Below are 21668 nucleotides of genomic sequence, written 5' to 3'. Positions count from 1 at the left end.
TTTAGGAAACTGCTCTGAGCTTTACATGGCACTGCAAGGTGTTATTCACATATTTAAAAAAAAATCTATATCCTATCGGAAAAAATAAAAAAATAAAACGTTTGTCCTGTATGAAACTTTAGTTTTAAATATCATGTCTAGCTGTTTAAAATAAAAAGTGTAACCACAGCACATGTCAGAAAACATTTTCGGTACAGCCTGTGCACTTGTCTGGCTCTCATGTTCTGACTCAAATGGGGCTTTGATGTTCTGGCATTCCAATAGATTATTCAGGACTGACAAAGAGCTCTGCTGTTGGAATCTTACAGCATGTAAAAGTTTGCAGTTAATCTTATGCGGCCAAACCCTTATGAATTTATTTGAAAGGAGGCTGTAAAAACATTTTGTTTCAGTTGTTTAAAAATCTTAGGATCTTGACACTTTTAATCAACAGGCACAAGTGAAGTAATGTGTGCGTTCCAAATCTTTTATTCTAAGAACAGATCTAGGGGGCAATTTACTGAAAATCAGGACAAAATGTGAAAATCTCCACATTTTCACGTTAGGTTTTCCCTCATACATGAATGCAAACATGACTGATAATCTAGATTTTGAGCAACTGGCATTGAGTGAGTGTAGGATCCACCTCTCACATTTATGCAACAGCACATCAATTCAATAACCAATATATTAAAGGTTTTATCTATGTTTTTACAATACCTTCCAATGCATTGGGAACCAAGTGCTTGACACAATAATGGAAGCATCAATAATAGGAAACATTTCGAAAAGCAAACATGAAAAATCAATTAAAAAACAATACAAACCAGAATAGTGTACTTGACAAGTCAAGCACAAAAAAAATCTGACAAGAGAAAGGTCTTCAACTGTGATTTAAAACACCAGAGAGAGTTTGTTGGGTTTTTCGTCAGCCCCAAGCCCTGAACTGTGAATCCACAGTCCCACTGTGTTCTCAAACATGGGAGCAGTACAACAAGCAGGCCTTGCTCTGAGGACCTGAGGGGCCTAGCAGGAACATAAGGTAAAAAAAGTTCAATATTTCACACCAGTAAAGGCTGAGGCCAAATAGATTGTGCCGGGAGAACTGCAGCAATTTCCATCTGCTGTAAAGATCAGGAAAGTAAATTTTTTTGGTAACATCCATTTGGTGATCACAGCTTCAACAAGAGAGTTACTTGGCAGAAGTATTAAATTTTATCTTGCGGTCAAAATGACAACTTGGTTTCTGGAGAAGGAGTTTAGTGAAGACATCAGCTGCTAATGATCCTAAGGATTTGGATAATGTTGCAGTTATCCGAGCAGGAGCAAAAACTATAATTCCAGTTTTAAGAAAACATACAGTCTAATCTAATTTAGGGTCACTGAACTCAATTTACAATTGCAGGTTGCCATGAAATTTTAGAGCTTTCCTGGGCTTCACGGACAAGTAAAGCTGTGCATCATCAGCATAGCAGCGATAAAACACACAATAAGCTTTTTGAAACTGTGAAGTGAAATATCTTGAGTAAATATCAGGAGTTGAGTTATATAGAACTGTAATAAAATCCAAAAGAAGTCTTTTATTGGGCTTTTTTGGGATAACGAGAATGCTGGGATAACAAATTCATGAATCTTTTATTTTATTTTTTGATTCAACTTGACACTCAAGTGATCTATGTGGTAGTGAATAACAGATGTGTGGAGTTACCTTTCAGTTTTTCCTGTCCACACGCTCTCTTGGCTGACTGGTGTTCAGCTCACTTTGAAGTTGGATTTGGCCTTGAAAGAGGCACCAGTTTGTAGAGGAGAAACACAAATGTACAACCACTGTTCCAAAAAAGTTGGAACACTGTAAAATGTAAATACAGACAGAATACATTACTATATAAATTAAGCTATTTATATAGTATATGTTTATATGTTCTATTTCCACTACAAAGTCATGCTGCTGCAATGGATACAGTGTAAGGTTTAGCAATGTCTTACTGAAATATGCAAGACCTCCCATGAAAAAGACATCATCTGGATAGGAGTATGTGTTGCTCTAAAGCCTGTATATAGCTTTTAGTATTGATGGTACCTTTCCAAATATGCAAGTTGCCAGTTCCATAGGCTCTAATGCACCCTCATGCAATCAGAGATACAGGTTGTTTTTTTGTTGTTTTTTTTAAATGAACGCTCGGCAGTCCCTCTCCTCTTAAGTTTGGAGGAAGCGTTAATGACTTCCAAAAAAAAGTAAAATTTCTATAAATGTGACTACAGAACAGTTTCCCACTCTGCTTCAGTCCATTTCAAAAAGAGATTTGGTCCTGAAAAGCTGGCAGCATTTCTGGATTGTATTCGCGAATGGCTTCTTTTTTACATGACAGAGCTTTAACCTGCATTTTTGGATGACAGAATGAACTGTGTTCAAAGACAATGATTTTTGGAAGTGTTCCTTAGCCCATGCAGTGATTTCTCATGACAGAATCATGCCTGTTTTAATGCAGTGAGGACCTGAAGATGACAGGCGTCCAATATTGATTTTCAGCCGTGTCCCTTTCCCACAGACACATCTGCAGATTCTTGGAATCTTTAGATGATGTTATGATGATGTAATATTCAATGTCATTTCAGTTTCACCTTGATGAACATTATTTTGAAATACCTCCAAAATTTGTAGATGTAGTTTTTGCAGATTGCTGAACCTCTGCTCATCTTTACTTCTGAGAGACCCTTCCTCTCTAAGGTGCTCTCTTTATACCCAGTCATGCAACTGACCTCTTGCCAACTTGATTACATGTTTCTATAGCCGTTTCTTTTTTAATCCCAATCGCTTTTCCAGACTTTTGTTGCCCCTGTCTTATCTTTTTAAAGCTGTCAAATTCACTTATTCACAAATTTAATATGCAAATTATTGCATTCTGTCCCAACTTTTTTGGAGCTGGGGTATTTAAATGGTTAACAGGGATTTCATGATATGAAGGTTAGGAGTCAACTTGGCTCAATGGCAAAGAAAGCAATGAAGTAATCCTTTGCAGTCCACTTCACGGTTAAAAAGGCCAGATGTAAAACATTTCTGACAATTTAATTCAGCTAAAATGATTAAAGCATGTGCTTGAACATTTGTATTATCTGTATATGAAAATTAAAACCACCAACCATGATGACCTTATCGTACTTAACAACCACAGCAGTGTAAATTTAAAAGCTCTCACAGAGGAAGGTGAATTGCAGCACAATAGCACAGGAATGTGCAGCTGATATGAAACACAAGTGTGTCAAAGTTAGTAAATTTATTGACAGGAGCAGAACCACATCCATCCATTTTCTATGCCTGGACCATGATTTAGGGTCTGAGGGGGCTGGAGCCAAAAGAAATCCAAAGTCTGGCACAAAATTAATGGTTTCAAACTTGATCTGAAGCAAGCAGGTGTTCACTTAAAAGCATTGCAAAACAAGTTTTCATGCTAGGTGAAATGAACATGAGGGAAAGAAGGAAGACTAGATAGGCAGAGGAGGAAAGGGGAAGGTATTACTAATACTGTTGAATAGGAACATGTTTGATAGGATCTAACTACCCATATTTCTAATTTAGTAATCTTGACACTTTACAGCATGCTGGTGTTTTAGATTTAATGTTTCATGAGACAATATTTATTTTTACTATCTTAGTTTTTATACATATCTTTGCTTATTAGCAATGCACATGATGCCAAAAGAAATCCTTATAAGTTTTGGTGTAATATTTGAACATAAACCAAGCAGATTATTGGATAAATGAGGCATGGAAAAACATAACATACTGTTTTACCCAATTGTCAATTTTTTTGTAAGATAAACTAAAGATAATGCCCTTGAGTTTTATCCTCAAAGGACAATGAGTACCTGTGGAGAATCCCTTGAGAAATTTAAGTCACAAAATTAGTATTCACTGTATCAAAAGGACTGGCGGCCTGTCCAGGTTGTACCCCACCTCTCGCCCATTGACCGCTGGGATAGGCTCCAGCCCCCCCGCGGCCCGACCGACGGATTCAGCGGTATAGAAAATGGATGGATGGATGGATGTATCAAGCGGCAGGTTTAAAAACAGCAGATTGTATATATAAACAAATAATAGACTTTTGGAGGTTATAGTTTTGATTCTATTGTCCACTTATTCACTTATTTAGTTAAAGAAAGAAAGAAAACAGCAGCAACAATAAAATTCAATCCCTTATTGGGCCACTATTCTCGAGAAAAGCTATTTTGGCTGCTATAAACTGTTTCATTGCTCCATGATTTTGCCATATTTCCTTAAACTTTAAACACAGTCTGTCACTTAAAAACTATAAATTCATACAGCATATGTTCTTTAAATAATTACTACCTTGACAGTTCTGACACGTCTAACCATCTCAAAACAACATTTCAATAGTTCAGTGACTGATAGAGAATTACTGGCCCCTGGAGCTTTTTGAGTGTGTGGATATTCAATGAAGTAATCATATAGGTCTATACCTTTTGTTGTTCAAATCCAGACTTGTCTTCACTTAACACATTCACGTTACAATCCTCAGTGAGTGTATTCTTTGTTGTTTTCATGCCATGATTACGATATTTTTCTGGGATGTACATATTTCATCCAGTTACTCAAACTGTCTGTTTTCATTGTATGAAACAAAATGGTGAACAAATACATTCAAGAGGGCAGCGTATATGTGATTCAAGAGCAAAGATTGGCCACACTATCCTGCAACTTGAGTGTTGAGTGATTGAGATAAAAGACTTTTCAATGAATGTAAACTGGGGAAAAACATCTCATGTGAGGTTCACCCGAGCTCTCAACACTCTCAGACACATCCTTGAGTGAGATGAAAACAGGACATCATGTTCCCAGTTCTGATTATGATGTAACAGCTTTACTTTTGGGAAAACAGTGCCACCTTCTGGTCCTTTCGTTTTATATTTCCTTTGCTCCAGAATAATAATTGCTCCAGAAGAATTGAATGTTGAAAATAACGATCCTTGGGTGTTGAGATGAAGCAGCTCAATCATTGCTGACACTAGTCATCCTGCTTCTATTTTATAGCGCAGGAGACTTAAAATAGATGAAAAAAATCACTCATCAATACCAACTCATAAAATTTGTTTAAGGTTTGTATTGAATCAGAGAAAGGAATCAAAATCATCCATATTTAATTTCCATACAAATTTTGTCACAATTATTTTTGTAGCCTCAGTTATGAAGTGTCCTCAGCTGTCATCCTCACTTCCCACCTGTATGTTTCTGCTTAAATCCATTCACACATGTCTCTCTTTCTGGTGTCTATGGCATTTGTTGTCTCACAGGAGCCTTCAAAGCTCCCAGAAGAAAGTGATAGTGGTCTGTATAAGAAAAGATTATTTTAGTAAAGTCTGCAAAACGTAGCACCTCTACTTGTTTTCTAACTTTGACAAACACATATATCAACCTGAGTTTCTTCAACAGCAGATTGAAATGATTCTCCCTCTCCTCCAGAGTTTTTCTCAGCGTGTCAGCTTCGCTCTTTTTCACCAAGAGTTCCCTCTGGAGGCGATGGTTCGTTTCCTCCAGAGTTTCACAAAATGCCTGCACAAAATGCCAGCCGGCGTGGGTGTTTAACCCACATAAAAGTCTTAACATTTAACCATGAGACAACACTTCTGTGAGGGACATGAACTCACCCTACTTTCCTCCAGACTGTCAAATGGACTGGGAAGGTTACCCAAAGACAGAAAGTGCCTAACAGATTCACTGGGGTACAAAAAGAGACATTTACATGTCAAAGTAAAAAAATGACTAAGGGCAAGAAGTGTTGAAAACAAAAACACTCACCTTGTGAATACATTTTTGTCTAACATTAAGTCCTGCAGAAAGCTTTGCAGTCCGAGCTGCCTCTCTTCCAGAAAATCATCTTTGTAGTTGTTTTTGAAGCAGCACTTAGGAGGCAGGGCTGAACAAAAGCTAGGAAACAGTTCTTTAAGCTGCACCAAAGCAACAGATGATAAAAGGATGAGCATGTCGAAAATAGCATCACCATGGCTACAACATCACATCAGTGAGATTCAAAAGTATTAGTGGGTCATGATCCCACAACTAAAAGAGCTCATAGATTAACTAAATGAAGACTGAATGTGTGCGAAAAACTACCAGGTGCTATTAGGTTATTAACACAGAAAACTTTTCTATCATGCATCTTTATGGTGTTAACAGATTTCACGCCTGTAACTTAGCCTTGTCTATGACCAGGCCTTGGGCGCCGTTTACACATACCCGGGTATTTTGAAAAACGCATATTTTCTAACCTTCGTTTTCAAAAAAAAACCCGTGCACACAGCCCCGTTTTTAAAAAAAACCCCGTCTACATTGATCCGGAGAAATACGCTATCAGGAGCTGTTAAATTACGCCAAGCCTGACGGTGGCAATGCTAGAACAATGAGAATTCCACACAAGCCAATCAGAAGCCTAATAGAGAACCGCTGACAGGCAACTTTCTTCACAACATCAACAGAAGCGCGCATGTGAGTACTCTCACCCTGGATGTGCGGGCGTAGCAGTTCTGCTAGGGAAAGGAGTGAAAATCGTGACATCCTGAAATTTTCCCTCCATTCCTCCGGGACAACAAAGCCATTTTCAAAATTTTCCCACCATAAAGTAGTCCGTCCGGGTCTAATCCAGAATCGCCGTCGCTGGCGGTGGTATGGCCGGGCTCTGTCTGCCAACAGAAGCTCCGCAATTGTTGCCCTCCGCGCCGTAATGCGCCTTTGTTGTTCAATACTTTGTAGGAGTGTAATTTTCAAAATCACACAAGCGAGTATAGCTCTCAACAAAATAAATGCTGCTAGTACCTCCATGCTTGCCAGATAAACAATGAATGGCGTTATCCTGCCACTATGGTGGATAGGGGCGGGGCTCTGTACTATGACGACAACTCCGCATTCCATTCTGAAAACTCCGTTTTCGTCTTTCAACCAGTTTACACACAAACGCTAAACGGAGTTTTTAAAAAATCTCCACTTTTGCCGGAGTTTTTTTTTAGCTTCGTTTTCGGAGGAAAAAACTCCGTTTGTGTGTAAACGAAAGGCACAAACGAAGGGAAAGGTCTTCGTTTTTCAAAATACCCGGGTATGTGTAGAATGTTAGAGTGTTAAAGTTCTCACCTTGTCACTGAGCCTGCAGAAGTCTGTGTATCTTCTGAAGATCACCCAGCTGTTTCCATGACACCCTCTCACCAGGATCTTATAAACCTGCAAAACAGGTGTTATGTCATACAACTTCTGTAATGACTGTAATGTTGTAGACAGCTAGATTTTTCAATTTTTTTCACATAAAAGTCCAATAGGTAATTGCACCATCTTGGAAACACATCTGCGAGAATGTATTTTAATTCATATAATATCATCACACTAGGCAGGTTTGGCATGGAAAGCAGGTCTCCTCTTTAACTCCTTACTGTGAACTTTGCCCTCTCCTCCAGGATCTCATAGCCTAACAGAGATGTGACGATGGATCTTTCTTCCCAACTTTCACCACTGTTCTCTTCATACTCCAATGATTTACATGACCCATTCAACCCATCTCCTCTGAGTCTTTTCCAGGTCTCAACCATGGCCATCCATCCAACTGCAGCACTGCAAGGTCTATGCCTTCTCCCCAAATTATTATTCTCTAAAGGTAAGGGTTCACAGTTTCTGGACAAGGGATTACTATTGGAAGACCCTCTTTTGGAACTGTTCCTGCTCACTCTGCACCAGTCCACTGGAACGGGCACCGGGACAAAGGGGACGGCCATAAGTAGTTTTCTGAAAAAGGAAGTGTCAGAGCCACATCAGATGAACTCATATGTGCACAGAAACCCACATCGACATACTCAATGTAAAAATCTACTGCAAAGTTAGTGTCAGAGCTGGATAAATGTACAACTGAGTTTCTTTGATCCAAGATTTGCTTCTTACCCGAGCTGTCCAGGGATTGTTTTGTTCAGAAACAACCAGTGAAGTGTGACACCCCACGTAAGCAGTAGTCATAATGCGGTAAGTGACTTGTTGACACCCTCTGCTTTACAAGGGTTTCAGATTTACAGTGGGACAGTTAAGTCATGTGCTGCAGCGTACAACTTCCATCGAGATAAGAAGAATTTCCTGTTCCATAAAGCACCAATAAAGTACCTGAGACAGAGGTGCATGTCAACCCTACTAAACATCTTAATTATTTGGACTCATACTTTAATTAGAGAGTTATTAAATTTGGTTTTGGACTTTACAAATACAAGCACAAACTTCTACAAAACATAACAAATTTTAACCATCTAGAAATGATTAAATTACATCAGACATATTTGTTATGTTTCTACTGCAAATAGTCTGATAATATTGTATTTAGCCTTTTAATCTATCCAACTGACTTTTTAAAGATTTAATTTAGGTCTTGTTGGAACAGACTTGTTGCACATGTTTTGCATTGTCAGTGTTGACCAGAATTATAGGAAGTCCCCTTCAGGTCTTTGTCAAGCTAAGAAAAATAAGGTCTTTGCCTCAAACTTTTCTGACACTGGATTCAATTTTTCAATTCAATTGAGTTTTATTTATGTAGCACCAAATCACAATAAGTGTCATCTCAAGGTATAATCCAATTAATTCCAATTACAAATCAGTTCAACTCACACAAAACCAATTCAAATAAAAAAGAGAGAAAAAGTTGCCTAGCTAAGGAAATCAACAGATTGTAGCGAAACGTCTCTTCAATCCAATCTCCCATCCTGAGCATGCACAAGGCGACAGTGGAAATAAAAAACCTGTCTTAACAGGAAGAAACCTCTGGTACAACCACAAACACAAGTTAATGAATAATCAACAATAATGTCATATGTACATGAAGAGTAAAAGAAAGTAGAGTGAGGAAAGGTGCATCATAGATGACACATTCATTTACCCTTTGTAGAATATGTTTGTAATACTCTGATTTTATCTCCCCCAATTTGATCAAAACAGAGATTTATTCTACATTATTGGGTCTTACACTGAAGTCCATTTTCCTGTGTGTCCAGTTTCCTCTAAAGTTATGAACATTACATGTAATCTATGAGAAACACAGGCTCGGATATGACCTAATGTATTTCTAATTTGACATGTGTTGATGTGTTTAAAGGAAAGCCCCTGCTTTCGGGAATTCCCGTTTGTTAAAATCCCCGATGTTGAACTTGTGCAAAAGTAGGCGTCGTTCCATCAGCGTAACTAAAATAAAATGTTTATTTGTGGGTTCCACACATCGTTTTAGTTATTAAAATGGTTTATTAATTAATTAATTAATTAATTATAATTATGTATGAATATCTCATATCGGCATAGAACAATTTGAATGCGCGCCACGTGGACTGTCTAAATATCTAAAAACCTATGTGCCTGAACGCATCACGCAAACCCGGAAGTGTCGTCATTGGCAATAACAAACCACCAGCCTTAAGACGGAGCTCAGCTGTGCGCTGTTATTGTCTTGCTTGGACTCAACCTGTGGCATTAAGTAGCCGAACACCACACGACCAATTAGGAGAAACGTGAAAGCGCAGACCCACAGCCGGCGTTTCTGTCCAGTAAAAGGGGGAGACCCAGTATTGCTGCTCTCTTTTAGCCGTCCTCCTTCTCCGCTACATTGACGTTAGCTTAGCTCGCTAAGAATTGCGACGTTATGGTATGCGAATAAATTGGAGAGCTGTTCCTCGTTGCTCTTATCAAAAGAGGCAGTTCTGCTCTCAGAGGCTGACCTAGCAAACCCGCAGATACTTCCCATAAAAGACTGCCATGGAGCCGCATACAGCCATGGGCTATGTGAACATTGGCAGCCTCACCAGCACTTTGCCAGCGATTCCCTACCAGAAGCTGACGGACCTGTACTACCTGAGCAGAGGTGGCTTTGGCACTGTCTTCAAGGCGCAGCACTCCGACTGGAGGACCACTGTGGCCATCAAGTGCCTGAAGCTCGACTCTGTCGGAGAAAGGTACCTTCGTCGATTTAGGCCGTGTGAATATATGAAAATACATTGTATATAACAGATAGTAGATTCATTATATTGTTCAATCACTGTAAGACGAGTAAAAATGATCAAGTGCTTTTTTTTTTTTTTAGAAAAGATAACATTCTAAACTGTAACTCGGACTCATGTACATGTGAAGAATGTTTGTGTAGCAGCTGTAGCTCAGGTGGAGGACAGGCAGCCTTGCTCAGATCTTCACATTTAAACCTGAGCTAAACGTTATTAAAACAGTACTCTTCCTTATGAGGGCCACGTGACAACCCCCCCCCCCCCATATACTGACAGGATATCAGACATCACCTTTATCTTCTTTGGCATTTTTCCTGTTACTTTATGACTTTATGTTTGTGAAGAGTTCCCCAGTAGACACTCACAAATCGGATGAAATATTTGATTAATTTGTTTGTAATACGCAATTAATTTGTTTTTCTTCAACATCTACTTTGCCATATGTTGGAAAGATCAGATTAATGTTCAGGGTGCCTTACAGCTGATTCTGTTGTTACACTTTTAGTTTCTGAATGAATCAGATGCATCTTTTCATTTCAGTGCTTCTTTCACTTTCTGAGCGATGTAAATGAATATTCTTGGTACTTGAAAGCTCTCGTGTATTGATGCAATCTCAAAATGATTGTATTGAAATGTTTCCTTTTATATTATCAGTGTAAAGCAAATGTAGTCATTAAAGTGTAAGTATTTAAAAATGGAGTACAAGTTCATTGATCATCAATTTTATTTTCTTGAACATTTCTTGGTCTAAATTTGCCATATTATCAATATCTTAATTTGATAATCATGATAGCGCTCCGATGGCAATCAGTCCCTGTGATTCACTCATTTGGCGTGTTCACTTTCCCTCACCACCAGTAAATGTCGTCACTGTTTTGGCATTTATTCCAGTCTCTATAATGACAAAGATTAACTGACTTATCTCCCTTACCACCTTGTGTTTCAGAGAGAGGAACTGCCTGTTAAAGGAAGCAGAGGTGCTTCACAAAGCCAGGTTCAACTACATCATCCAGATCTTTGGAATCTGCAACGAGCCCGAGTTCTTCTGCATAGTCACAGAGTTTATGAGCAATGGCTCTCTGGACCTTTTGCTCCATGAGGTAGCTGCACATCAACAAGTATTGTAACAAGTGTATTCAGAAACGGCTCTGGTCTTGATATTCCAGAACTAAAAACTTCCTATTGAATGACCTAAAATCATCGAGTCCTACCCTGAAAAAGTTCAGTTAGGGCTCAGTTTTACAGTTCTCAAATTCAGTTTTGTTTCTTTGTTTGGCTGCTGCATCTGTTACTCTTTTGTGCTGTGCTGCTAATGAACAACTACAATTTATCGTGGTTTTCCTGTCAGTGGGAAAGAAAAAAATAAAAGTGAAACCGAGAAGCATGCCATCTCTGGTGAAACTCTGATTCAAGCTCAATACTCTGGGGAAATTCCCGCTTTGTGCTTCTCTAGTAAAGTCACACTCGTGTTAGTTGAGGTCTTGGACAGTTTCAGTGTGGTATAACTTTATTGGTACCTTGACACCTTGTTTGTGGTCTCTGCGTGCAGAAGGACATGTACCCAGTTCTTGCCTGGCCTTTGCGTCTGAGGATTCTGTATGAGATAGCGCTGGGGGTTAACTTCCTGCATAACATGACCCCACCTCTCTTACATCACGACCTAAAGACGCAGAACATTCTGTTGGATGGCGAATTTCATGTTAAGGTATGTTTCAGAGATTCATCAGCTGCTGGTGTAGCTGAGGGGCATTTACATAAGAGCTTCACAAATGTGTCTCATACTTTTGGGTCACCTGTACGTTTAGTTGTAGCAGCAGAGCAGCTGTGCATTATCCTCCCACTCAAACCACAAATCATACTACCTGTGCCATGATTTGTTTGTTTTTTTAATGTTAGGGGAAATAAATTACTGTATTATTAACTTATCTTTTGTTTATATGTAACTGTAAATTTTCTGCTTTCAAAGAAACAATATTTCCGCTTCATTCTTTCACCTCATTAGTCTTGCTGCCCTGCTGTTTTTCTAAAGTCAACAGAAGGTTGAATTAAAAAGGATCAGTTCACTTCAGATTAGTTTAATAAGATGCCATTGAACTACAAAAGTAATCTCAAGGCACTATATAGTTAGTTCAAAGGAAGTCCAGTTGGATACACTCCAATTAGATACAATTATAGTCCAGTCCAAATCATTATGGTAGTCTAGCCAAGGACACCAACATATCGCAACCAGTCCTCACTTTCATTCAGTCCCCCGTCAGGGGCATCCATGAGCATGGCTCAAAGAGTAGAAATGTGTCCATCTGTCAGCTCTTCCTGTCTTGCTAACATTCTGCTTTTCCTTCCTCCAGATTGCAGACTTTGGTCTCTCGAAGTGGCGGCAGCTCTCTGTTAGTAAAGGCTCAGGGTCCAAGCCTGCAGAAATGGAGGGCACAGTCATCTACATGCCCCCTGAGGAGTACGAACCCTCCAAGGACCGTCGGGCCGATGTGAAACAAGATATGTACAGGTGAAACATTAAAGCCCACACATTAGTTATTAGATATCAGTCGGATTGTCCACATTCTTTCTGAACCCGGTAAGAATTTATGAATCAGTAACATGAACTGGATTGAAATATGTTAGATGTGTATGAATCTCAAATTGTTAGTGGTCAGAATTCATAAATGGGTAAACTCTGGATGACTTCATTACATTTTTTTTTTTTTTTTTTTTTTTAAACGCTGACATTAGCTGTTTGTTGAGCACAATCAGCATTGCAGTAAAAGAAGGTTTTCCTGTAAGGCAAGGTGAGACGAAGGTGCCGGCATGGGGTGGGATTGTTGGCATACCAAAACAGAACGCTGCAGAGAGAAGTGGCGAAAACGTAACCTCCTGATCGTTCCACAGCAGTCAGTCAATGGTGTTTCAAAGAATCTGTGAGAGAGGGGGTGATGTTTACCATACAATAAAATGAGAAGTGTGAATCTTTCCTGAATATAGTTAAGCACTTTTTTTTTTTTTTTTTTCTTCGTTTGCAAGAGTCTTGGCTTGCTGAAAGAGGTCAATCAGTCATCGCACTTCCCCAAAGTAGCTTCCCTGCTTAGCTTGTCCAAAAATTCCCTGTGTGTTCTAAAGGAGAGTCCCGATTGAAAACTGTTGAAGTTCCTTGATCTTTTCCTATCTCTGATATTTGTTTCATAGCTATGCCATCATCATGTGGGAGGTCCTGTCCAGGCAGATACCATTTGAAGGTAAGTCATCGTTTCACCACACCTCTGTTTTTATCTTATCTCTAACGTTGTCATTAAACTTTACTTATTTCTTAAAATTTTTTTTATCTCTAATGCCTGTGTGTTTTTGCGTTCAGAGGTGACCAACCCCATGCAGATAATGTTCAGTGTGCTGCGCGGGAAGCGTCCTGACACCAGCCTGGACAGCTTGTCCGCTGACATCCCCAGCAGAGATACTCTCATCAGCTTAATGACCTTAGGCTGGACTGCTAACCCGGACGAACGACCCTCCTTCCTCAGTAAGCTCATACAAATAAGAATATGACTCACTCAAAAGACTGCTGCGATTGCTTTCTCCCGCTTCAGAATGACAAACATTTTTCATGTTGAGCAACAGGAAATGCATGCACACTTTAATCAGTGTCTACTTTCACCAAGTAGACACAACTCTGTTCTGTCTACTTGTTGAAACTTGTTGGAATTCAATTTGGTCACGAGGGTTTACAGGAAGCTTCAGACCACACTTAAAGCAATACAATGTAACTTCTCAAAAAGCCCACTATGGAGCTCCCCCTACAGGCTTGGAGGTAATGTACGGTTACACTGTCGTAAATACAACACCCTTTCGCTTTCACGTTTCACGTTTGTTGACGAACCGGCGAGGAGTCAGAAGGTGCAAGCTATGTCGACCGAGAAGGTAAGAGTAATCAAATGTACCTGGGAGCGTGAGAGGGGTCTATTTGTTTTTGCGGTAGGTGTGCCAGAAAGCAAGTCGAAGTACTTCCGTTCAGCTCCCGGGCCGCTACCGGGCCGGTCCAGCAAAGTTACATAGCGCAGTTTTTCCAACTCAGACCCCCGAAGGGCATAGGAGACAGGCCAATCGTAATATTAAAACTCATTCTAGCCGCACAATTTTTTTTCAAGCTGTTATTTTAAAGGATAAGACCGTTTTTTTTACATTGGGCCCTTGATTTCACATTATAACATGATGTTCTACTCACCCCTGCTTGTCGTTGGTCATTTGGAGCTGTTCCGAAGATATTCGAGAGGCGTCTGGCTGCTATCTTGAGATATTCGGCCATGAAACGGTTTCCTATGGGCAACGTTATACAGGCACAAACTATGCTGTTTATAATTTATTAATTACTCTACACTAGCACTGATAACGTGGAGGTGCGTCGCTTACTTAAAAAAATCCGGGTTAATGTAATTTTGAATTTTAGCCGAATGAATAAATAGGCAGCCGGTCTGTGGGCTGTCTGTGGTAGTAGCACGACGATGACGTCAGTAACACCCACTTTACGACAAAAATTCAAAATTACAGTAACCCGGATTTTTTTAAGTAAGCGACGCACCTCCACGTTATCAGTGCTAGTGTACAGTAATTAATAAATTATAAACAGCATAGTTTGTGCCTGTATAACGTTGCCCATAGGAAACCGTTTCATGGCCGAATATCTCAAGAGAGCAGCCAGACGCCTCTCGAATATCTTCGGAACAGCTCCAAATGACCAACAACAAGCAGGGGTGAGTAGAACATCATCTTATAATGTGAAATCAAGGGCCCAATGTAAAAAAAACGGTCTTATCCTTTAAGGTAGAAATGTTACATAGTATTGCTTTAAACCAGAGGAGTTGTGGCTCTCGCAGAAACCAAAAAGCTGATATCGGATGAAAGTAAAATTATCTTACACAGTTAAATTTAGTGATTATTGTGATTTCAGTGTGTTTGGTAGAGCTGGAGCCCATGGTGAGGCGGTTTGATGAAATAGACTTCCTGGAGGCTGTGCTGGAGATCAAAAAGTCAAAGGTTAGTCAGGACTGAAACATCCAAGTGATCTGTTTTTCTTTTTTCCTAAGACTGCTTTTGCATTCCCTTACAATGACATTCATATTAGCTTTTTTTTTTTCCTGATCCATAAAAAAGGCTGAGCTGGGTGGATAAATAGTGCTTTATAATTAAATTGCTACAAAGAATTCTTGGGCTGTTACATCATAAGTGTTGTGTTTTTCCTTTATAAGTGATTGCTCATGTTATAGAAACTGATCCTGCATAATGCTAACATACAAATAATTGTGAAATAGATCCTGAATCTATGTGTAATGTGGGACATTTTAAATTGTACCATGACTAACAGAGGCTGACAAAAAAAACCTTACAATTTCCCCTTACTGCATCCTTCCTCATTTCAGTTTTTCTGCGTGTGTGCACGAGTGAGGTCGTTGCTTCCAGTTGTCTTTTTTTTTTTTTTTTTAGAAAACTATAGTTTGGAAATTAGATCAGGGCCCAGCAGTAATTGCGATCATCCAGCTGCGAAGAAAAAAAAAATATATAGATATTTTAGAAGAAAGTAAATCAAGATTTGGAAGGTGTTTTTTGACATATTCAAGTTTTTTTTTTGTTTGTTTGTTTTTTTCAGTTTGTCTGTGTATGGTTTTGTACATATTTTACGGAAGCATGGCTTTAAAAGCACTGATTAACAGTAACATTTAAATGTTTATGTTATGTGTTAATACGATAGAACTTATGTGTAGTAAAAGATTGATTATTTTTTTTTCCCCTCTGTGTCCACTTTTTTACTGTAAGATGAGAATTAAATTGTTCAAATAACAAGGTAACTGAATATTTATATTTAACCTTGTAGTCTTTACTCTTTAAGATCCCCTCTGATAAAAAATCAAGTATCACAAATCTTAATGACATGTCCATAAGATTTAAAAAAAAATTAAACTGAACTGGGATTAAACTGTTAGAGCTGGGTTTTAAATACTTCAGCTGTACAAGCTGTTTGACATCGTTTTGGCTTCTTTTTTCTTCCTCTTTGTAAATCTAATATTTCCTTCTGTGTTTTTCAGTGTTTCATGTATAAGAGGATTATTAATGCTACTTTAGTATACTCTGTTAAACCTGTTTCTAACATCTGGCGGCGTCTCATCTTTCTCTCTCATCCACAGCTGATGCGGAGCTCAGGCTGCTGTTCAGCTCAGCCTGTGTGTGAGAAGAGGACCGTGGGGGGATCTCTGAACATGCTGAAGAAGCCTAGCCCATGGCCCGTCAGTATACACCCATTCTTACCTTCATCTGGGACAGGAAAAAAAAAAAAATTAAACAAGTCATAAGCTGTCTGTGAATGTCAAAATTAAAGTCAACATCGTGATGGTAGAACAGTTGGTAGAAGTGATGGGTGTCATTAGGACTTCATTAATGCCATTATTGATACAAATACTCATCAATACTCTTACTGAAACTACTTTATAATTTAAAACAAAAGATAAAGACATCACCTGTGAATGTTTAACCAGAACAGCTTTCTCTGAAACTGTATTGTCATCATGACATTAAAACAGAAGTCCAGTGAGCAGTACCACAGAAGCATTAATTACTGTCTGTTTAATGGACCTTAGATCGCCTGACTGTGTTGCTCACTTCACATCTGTCTAAATAAAAAAAACATGATTTAAGCTGCTGGTCACAATGCTCAGCTGGTGTTCTGCTGTAGCTTCAGCCAGTGTTTTCATGTGAAGGGCACAGTGGTGATATATAACTACACAGCCAAACTGACCTAGGATTAGTGTCTAAATTATTCTTCCACTGTTGATGGTGGAGCATCTGACTGACTCAAGCCGAGGTCATAACTGCTGACATGTTTTTAAAGATATAAGGAATGTGACAAAGCGGGGACAGTCACATGTTCGCATTGGTAAATCTTATCGGGACTGGACGGAACAAGGAAGCAGCTTTTCTGGAACACTCTTCAGAGTGTAGAGAGTTGTATTCGAAAGTATTTCATGGAGGGTTATACTTTGACACAAAACTCATTTTTAGGCATTTCACTGCATAAGTGTGTGGCTATGAAGAGCACTGAATGTACACCCACTCATTACTGAAACGGATGATTCAGACTCCGGCAGCTTCGTCATCATCAGCAGACCGTTAGAAATGATTTACCTTACATCAATATTAACAGCAGAACTGTATCTAAGCTTATTGATACTTTGGTACTTATCAGTGCAGAGCTGGCACCACTTCATCACAGGTAATTAATACCCATCCCTAGCTGATGACAGAACAGTGTTTCTGACAATGTTCTTTGTGTCCTTTTAATGTTTGTGAGAAATGTAAATGAACCCCACTGTTCTGTCACAGGAGAGCTCCCCATCAGGCTCCGGCTCGGAATCTTGCTCCTCCCAGGACACAGACATATCTCTACCAGGCGCCCTCACCATCAGCAATATTACTTCCTCTACACGTAATAGCATGTGTTCTATATTCATGTCATGAGGCAGAGCTTTGATTTAGGACTATCATTTGTGTAGAACATTAAAGAAGTTGGTTTATTTGATTGTAAGAGCACAGATAAGATCACATGTAAAGTTTGATGTCAGTCTGGGTACAGTATGAACGTCAGGTTTTCCACATACATACTTTAAACTTTTTCTTCAACTCTTTTGGATACAGATGGCCCTCCAGCATCATTTGTAGCTCCTAGCCTGGAGCCTCCGAAGTCATTGAAGGATGATTGCAACAATCTGAATGGCTTCCCGACTGCCGGACCCCAGAATGATTTAAACATACCCCTCACACCTGTCCTGTCTGTCACGGGGTGTGAAACACATGTAAATAATGTCACCCTCAAGCCTCAGCCTCAGCAACAAGGTACAATCAGTGTGCTTCAGTGTCCCTGCATCCTGTTTCTACTCTGATTCCTCTGTTGCTCTTGCTGTGATCTCTTACTCTTTTAATCCAGTGACATGGAGATTACACTTGATATTTTTTACCTTTTTTGCCAGATTTCCCCACTAAAATTGAAATTGCTCCTCTTCATCCTCTCTTTGCAGCTGATTACTCTCCTCCACTGCAACACTCATCTCCTTCACAAGGCCCCATCACCCACTGGATCGCAACAAAGCGCGAGGAGATCATCTCTCAGATGACGGAGGCTTGTCTAAACCAGAGCTTGGACGCACTGCTGGCTCGCTCCATGCTGATGCGAGAGGATTACGAACTGGTGCTTAACCAGCCCACGCGCACCGCCAGGGTCCGCCAGCTCTTGGACAACTGTCACAGACACAACGAAGATTTCTGCCACATCGTCGTCCGCAAGCTGCTGGACAACAAGCAGATGAGGCTGCAGCCATACCCGCCCGAGATCTCCTCCCCCACCGCAGCCGTGGTCGCCACCGCGCCACCGCTGTCCATGTCCAGCAGCAGCCACAGGAACTTGTCGCTGCAATGCAATGAAAACTGTCCACGTTATTGACTGTGCCACCTTTACACTACAGCTAACTCTTTCCAGGTCTGCTGTCATTATAGTTGCCATGGTCTGTGACTGGCTCTTCCTGGGAAAGCCTGCAGAAGAGCTGGTTGAGCAATAAGATTTACAGGTACTAAATTTGATACCCACTCGTGAGAGATTAAAGATTTTATTTCGTATTATCAGAATCAAAAGGTTTAACCTCGATTAGTGATTTAATTTCAAATGTTCTGGATTTGACTTTATTTATTTATATTCTCTGCATTGTTGTCCAATGGTCTTCCTTTTATTCACCCCAAACTTTTTTGTGTGTGTGTGTGTGTGTGTGTGTGTGTGTGTGTGTGTGTGTGTGTGTGTGTGTGTGTGTGTGTGTGTGTGTGTATCCTTGTTTGTGGACCAGAAACCTCCATGTTAAGATTCGTGTCTGAGTAAGTGGGAGGAAGGACACTTGGTGTGCTGGGTGACTCACAGTAATGTAGTGTTTATTCCTATAATAGTAGTCTTATCTTAAGCTTCCATGTTTTTACAGGCTGACTTTCCTAATCATGTTTACTGCCCATTTGTCCCACACAGCAACAGAGTGTCTGTCTGGGAAGCACAAAGTCTGCATTAAGTGTTATTTAAATGTGTGTGCTCAAATGTTAACAGCTGTCATGTAGCTTAGCTGAAGTTTTTGAATGGGTTTTTGTCGTAGCTCTGTTTCCTGCTCCTTTTTAAATCCTGGAGCTAAAGAGAGCCGGTGGAGAAAAGGGGAGGTTGAGCTTGTAACATAATACCCAGAATGAGTGAGCGCGTGTGTGTCGGCACATCTATATATGTTTGTATGTGTGTCACGGTTAAAAGCGGACCAGGATGAATGGCCATCTTATTTCTTTTGGTCTGCTTAGCAGTGGCCTCACTTCTCAGTATTCCTGATTATGTTCCCTTTCAGAGGCTTCACGCTTGTCTGGATGCTTCCAGATTTGCCTTTCTTCCAAAAACTCTGAGCTTTAGAATCATTTTAACACTTTACTGGCCAGCTTTATTTTTAGCAAGTATCAGTCACCCTGCACTTTCGAGGAAGTCTAACCAATACTCTGCTCAGTTTGTTACCCTTAAATTGTGCAACTTTTTTTCGACTGTAGCCACCTGCTCTAAGCAGCAGCAGCTTGTAAATAAAATAATTTCCTCTCTATAAGACAGTGATTGATAATCACATGGCATGATACTGTTAAATGCAGAAGATACATATTCTTGTAGGACAGTAGCACCAGTTTATCTGTATAGATAAGAGTGAAAGTTTGGTTACTTCATTAAATATATTGTAAAGCACATGCAGTATTTTCTTTCTCCCAAAATCCATAGTGGGTAACATTCCCATTATAATGATAGTTGTGGGTATGTGCACTGGAGTTTTGGTCGTTATTTTGACATTTACAGTTCAACTCGACATCTTTAAAAAAAAATGTTTGTTAAGATTTGTCTGAGCAGCGCTCCAAACATACAAAATCAGAAATGGTTACAATTATTTTGTTAACTGACGGTTCAGTTAACGGACTAATATATTTCAGCCCTGGTATTTATGTTGTGTATATACGTACGTGTAACGCATTATGGCGGCCATTACTGTCATTATTACTTCCTCAAATGGAAGTATAAGTATACATTATTATACATCATCATCACAGAATCAGCTTTGTCTTGTTCGCCTTTCTTTGAAAAAGAAAAAAAAAAATGCACACCAGCCCTTTATTGTGTTGCTGTGAGGGTATACTGCACATTTCAGTCCAAAGTAAATTAGAGTTCAGAAAATACCATGTTTCTGACAAATGCACAGGGAAATGAGCTAAGGCTGGTCCTTTCTAGACCCACACTGTTATGGAAAAGTTCTACACAGTAAGTCATTTTACTGATCACAGAAAAGGCCAAGCGAGATGGATATGCTTCCATATGTTGGACATGTGTTGCCTTGTCTGTGCCTCATACTCTGCTCCTCTGGTCACAGCTCTGCTAACATGCTAAAGCCTTTTACACACATATCAAGCAAATTTGAGTAAAATGCTACAAATTTGACTGTCTATATACAGTATGTTGTATCATATTTTGTACTGTAGATGTTAGTTGCATCTTTTTTATATACATTTTCATCATTAGTATTTTGTTAAGGACTCATGTACTGTTTTTGTTGATTTTAGATTTGGGGGGGGTAATGCCTTCAGCAGAACTGGTTTAAAATGAATCATCATCAGTGTCAGAAATAGTGACTCTTGAAAAGTTCAGTTGATGTGTAGCTGCAGTTTCAACTGAAACGGCAATATTTTTTTCAAATGTTGTATGACACTGTTCATTAAAAATGTTTACTCTGTTTTTACCTCTGACCTCTTCTCTCTTGATCTATTGATGTAATTCCCGCACAGGCTTCAGCGTGAATGGGCCTGACGCATACAGGGACAGGACCCAAGAAGTCAGAGCAGTCTGTGATATCACAGCAGTCGGAACATTCAGTTTTGAGAAGCTGGGAGGAATTTTAACAGGGGAACTACTCACAAGGGGCCCACAGAAGAGCACATTTTCATCTTCTAAAACAACTCAAATGTCGTATTTTCATGGCATCTCAAGCAGATGCTACATACAGTGAATTTTACACAGACAGTTTTATGCCGTGTCACAAATTTCCCTACCAGTGAGCAAACGTGTTGCTCTGCATCACAACATACGCGTGGCTGCCCAATATATTCTGTTACTGATCAACTGTGACCTGATGTGACTGTGACTTTTCCCCAAGAGTCTATTTAACGTCAGTTTCAATTGCTGAAATCAATTATGGCATCTTGAATTGTAAGTAGTAGAGTAAACTTAATGTTAGCTGTCAGAAGTATGAGAACACCTCAGTTTTACAAGAAGAAACTCTTTTCTTTCCAATTCAACCTCAAAGACTCCAATGTACTGCATTACCCTAAGCTATCAAACTCTATTTAAAAGCAATGATTTGGAAAGAGTGACACACATCTTAAATAGAGCCAAAGCTATACAATTCTAAAGCAATTTAAACAAAAAAAAATTTATTGGCCAGTTGTTATTGGGGCTCTTCCCAGGAAGGATCAACATAGCTTTCTATTCAACAAAATATGGGCATTAGGAGATGCTGTCACAGAAAATCCTGCTCTTGAAACTGGCCTCTATTACTGCAGGAACCCAGAACTGGTTAAAACAAGAAAGCCCTGTT

At 39.5% G+C, this 21668-nt stretch overlaps 2 protein-coding genes across 2 annotated transcripts; one reads left to right on the top strand and one right to left on the bottom strand.

The window, feature by feature from the left end:
- Positions 1-5079: 5079 nt before the first annotated feature.
- On the bottom strand, positions 5080-8006 carry LOC142398422 (sorting nexin-16). Its single transcript, XM_075482405.1, has 7 exons — positions 7916-8006; positions 7414-7762; positions 7121-7207; positions 5795-5943; positions 5644-5713; positions 5412-5548; positions 5080-5325 (listed from the first exon to the last, which is right to left on the bottom strand). The coding sequence occupies exons 2-7, from the start codon at positions 7750-7752 to the stop codon at positions 5232-5234; spliced, it is 876 nt and encodes a 291-aa protein (XP_075338520.1). The 5' UTR covers positions 7753-7762; positions 7916-8006; the 3' UTR covers positions 5080-5231.
- A 1373-nt stretch (positions 8007-9379) lies between these two features.
- ripk2 (receptor-interacting serine-threonine kinase 2) lies at positions 9380-20807 on the top strand. The gene is given in 12 exon segments (XM_075484009.1): positions 9380-9954; positions 10946-11099; positions 11549-11704; positions 12348-12505; positions 13180-13229; positions 13346-13507; positions 14933-15018; positions 16164-16262; positions 17356-17458; positions 17668-17865; positions 18048-18363; positions 18365-20807. Coding segments are annotated over 12 exon segments (1899 nt in total). The 5' UTR covers positions 9380-9757; the 3' UTR covers positions 18585-20807.
- The last annotated feature ends 861 nt before the right edge of the window (positions 20808-21668 follow it).

The sequence above is a fragment of the Odontesthes bonariensis genome, chromosome 14, assembly GCF_027942865.1.
Source record: "Odontesthes bonariensis isolate fOdoBon6 chromosome 14, fOdoBon6.hap1, whole genome shotgun sequence".
NCBI classification, from domain to species: Eukaryota; Metazoa; Chordata; class Actinopteri; order Atheriniformes; family Atherinopsidae; genus Odontesthes; species Odontesthes bonariensis.
Note: the sequence above shows the minus strand (reverse complement) of the source record. Positions and strands in the feature narration are given on the sequence as shown.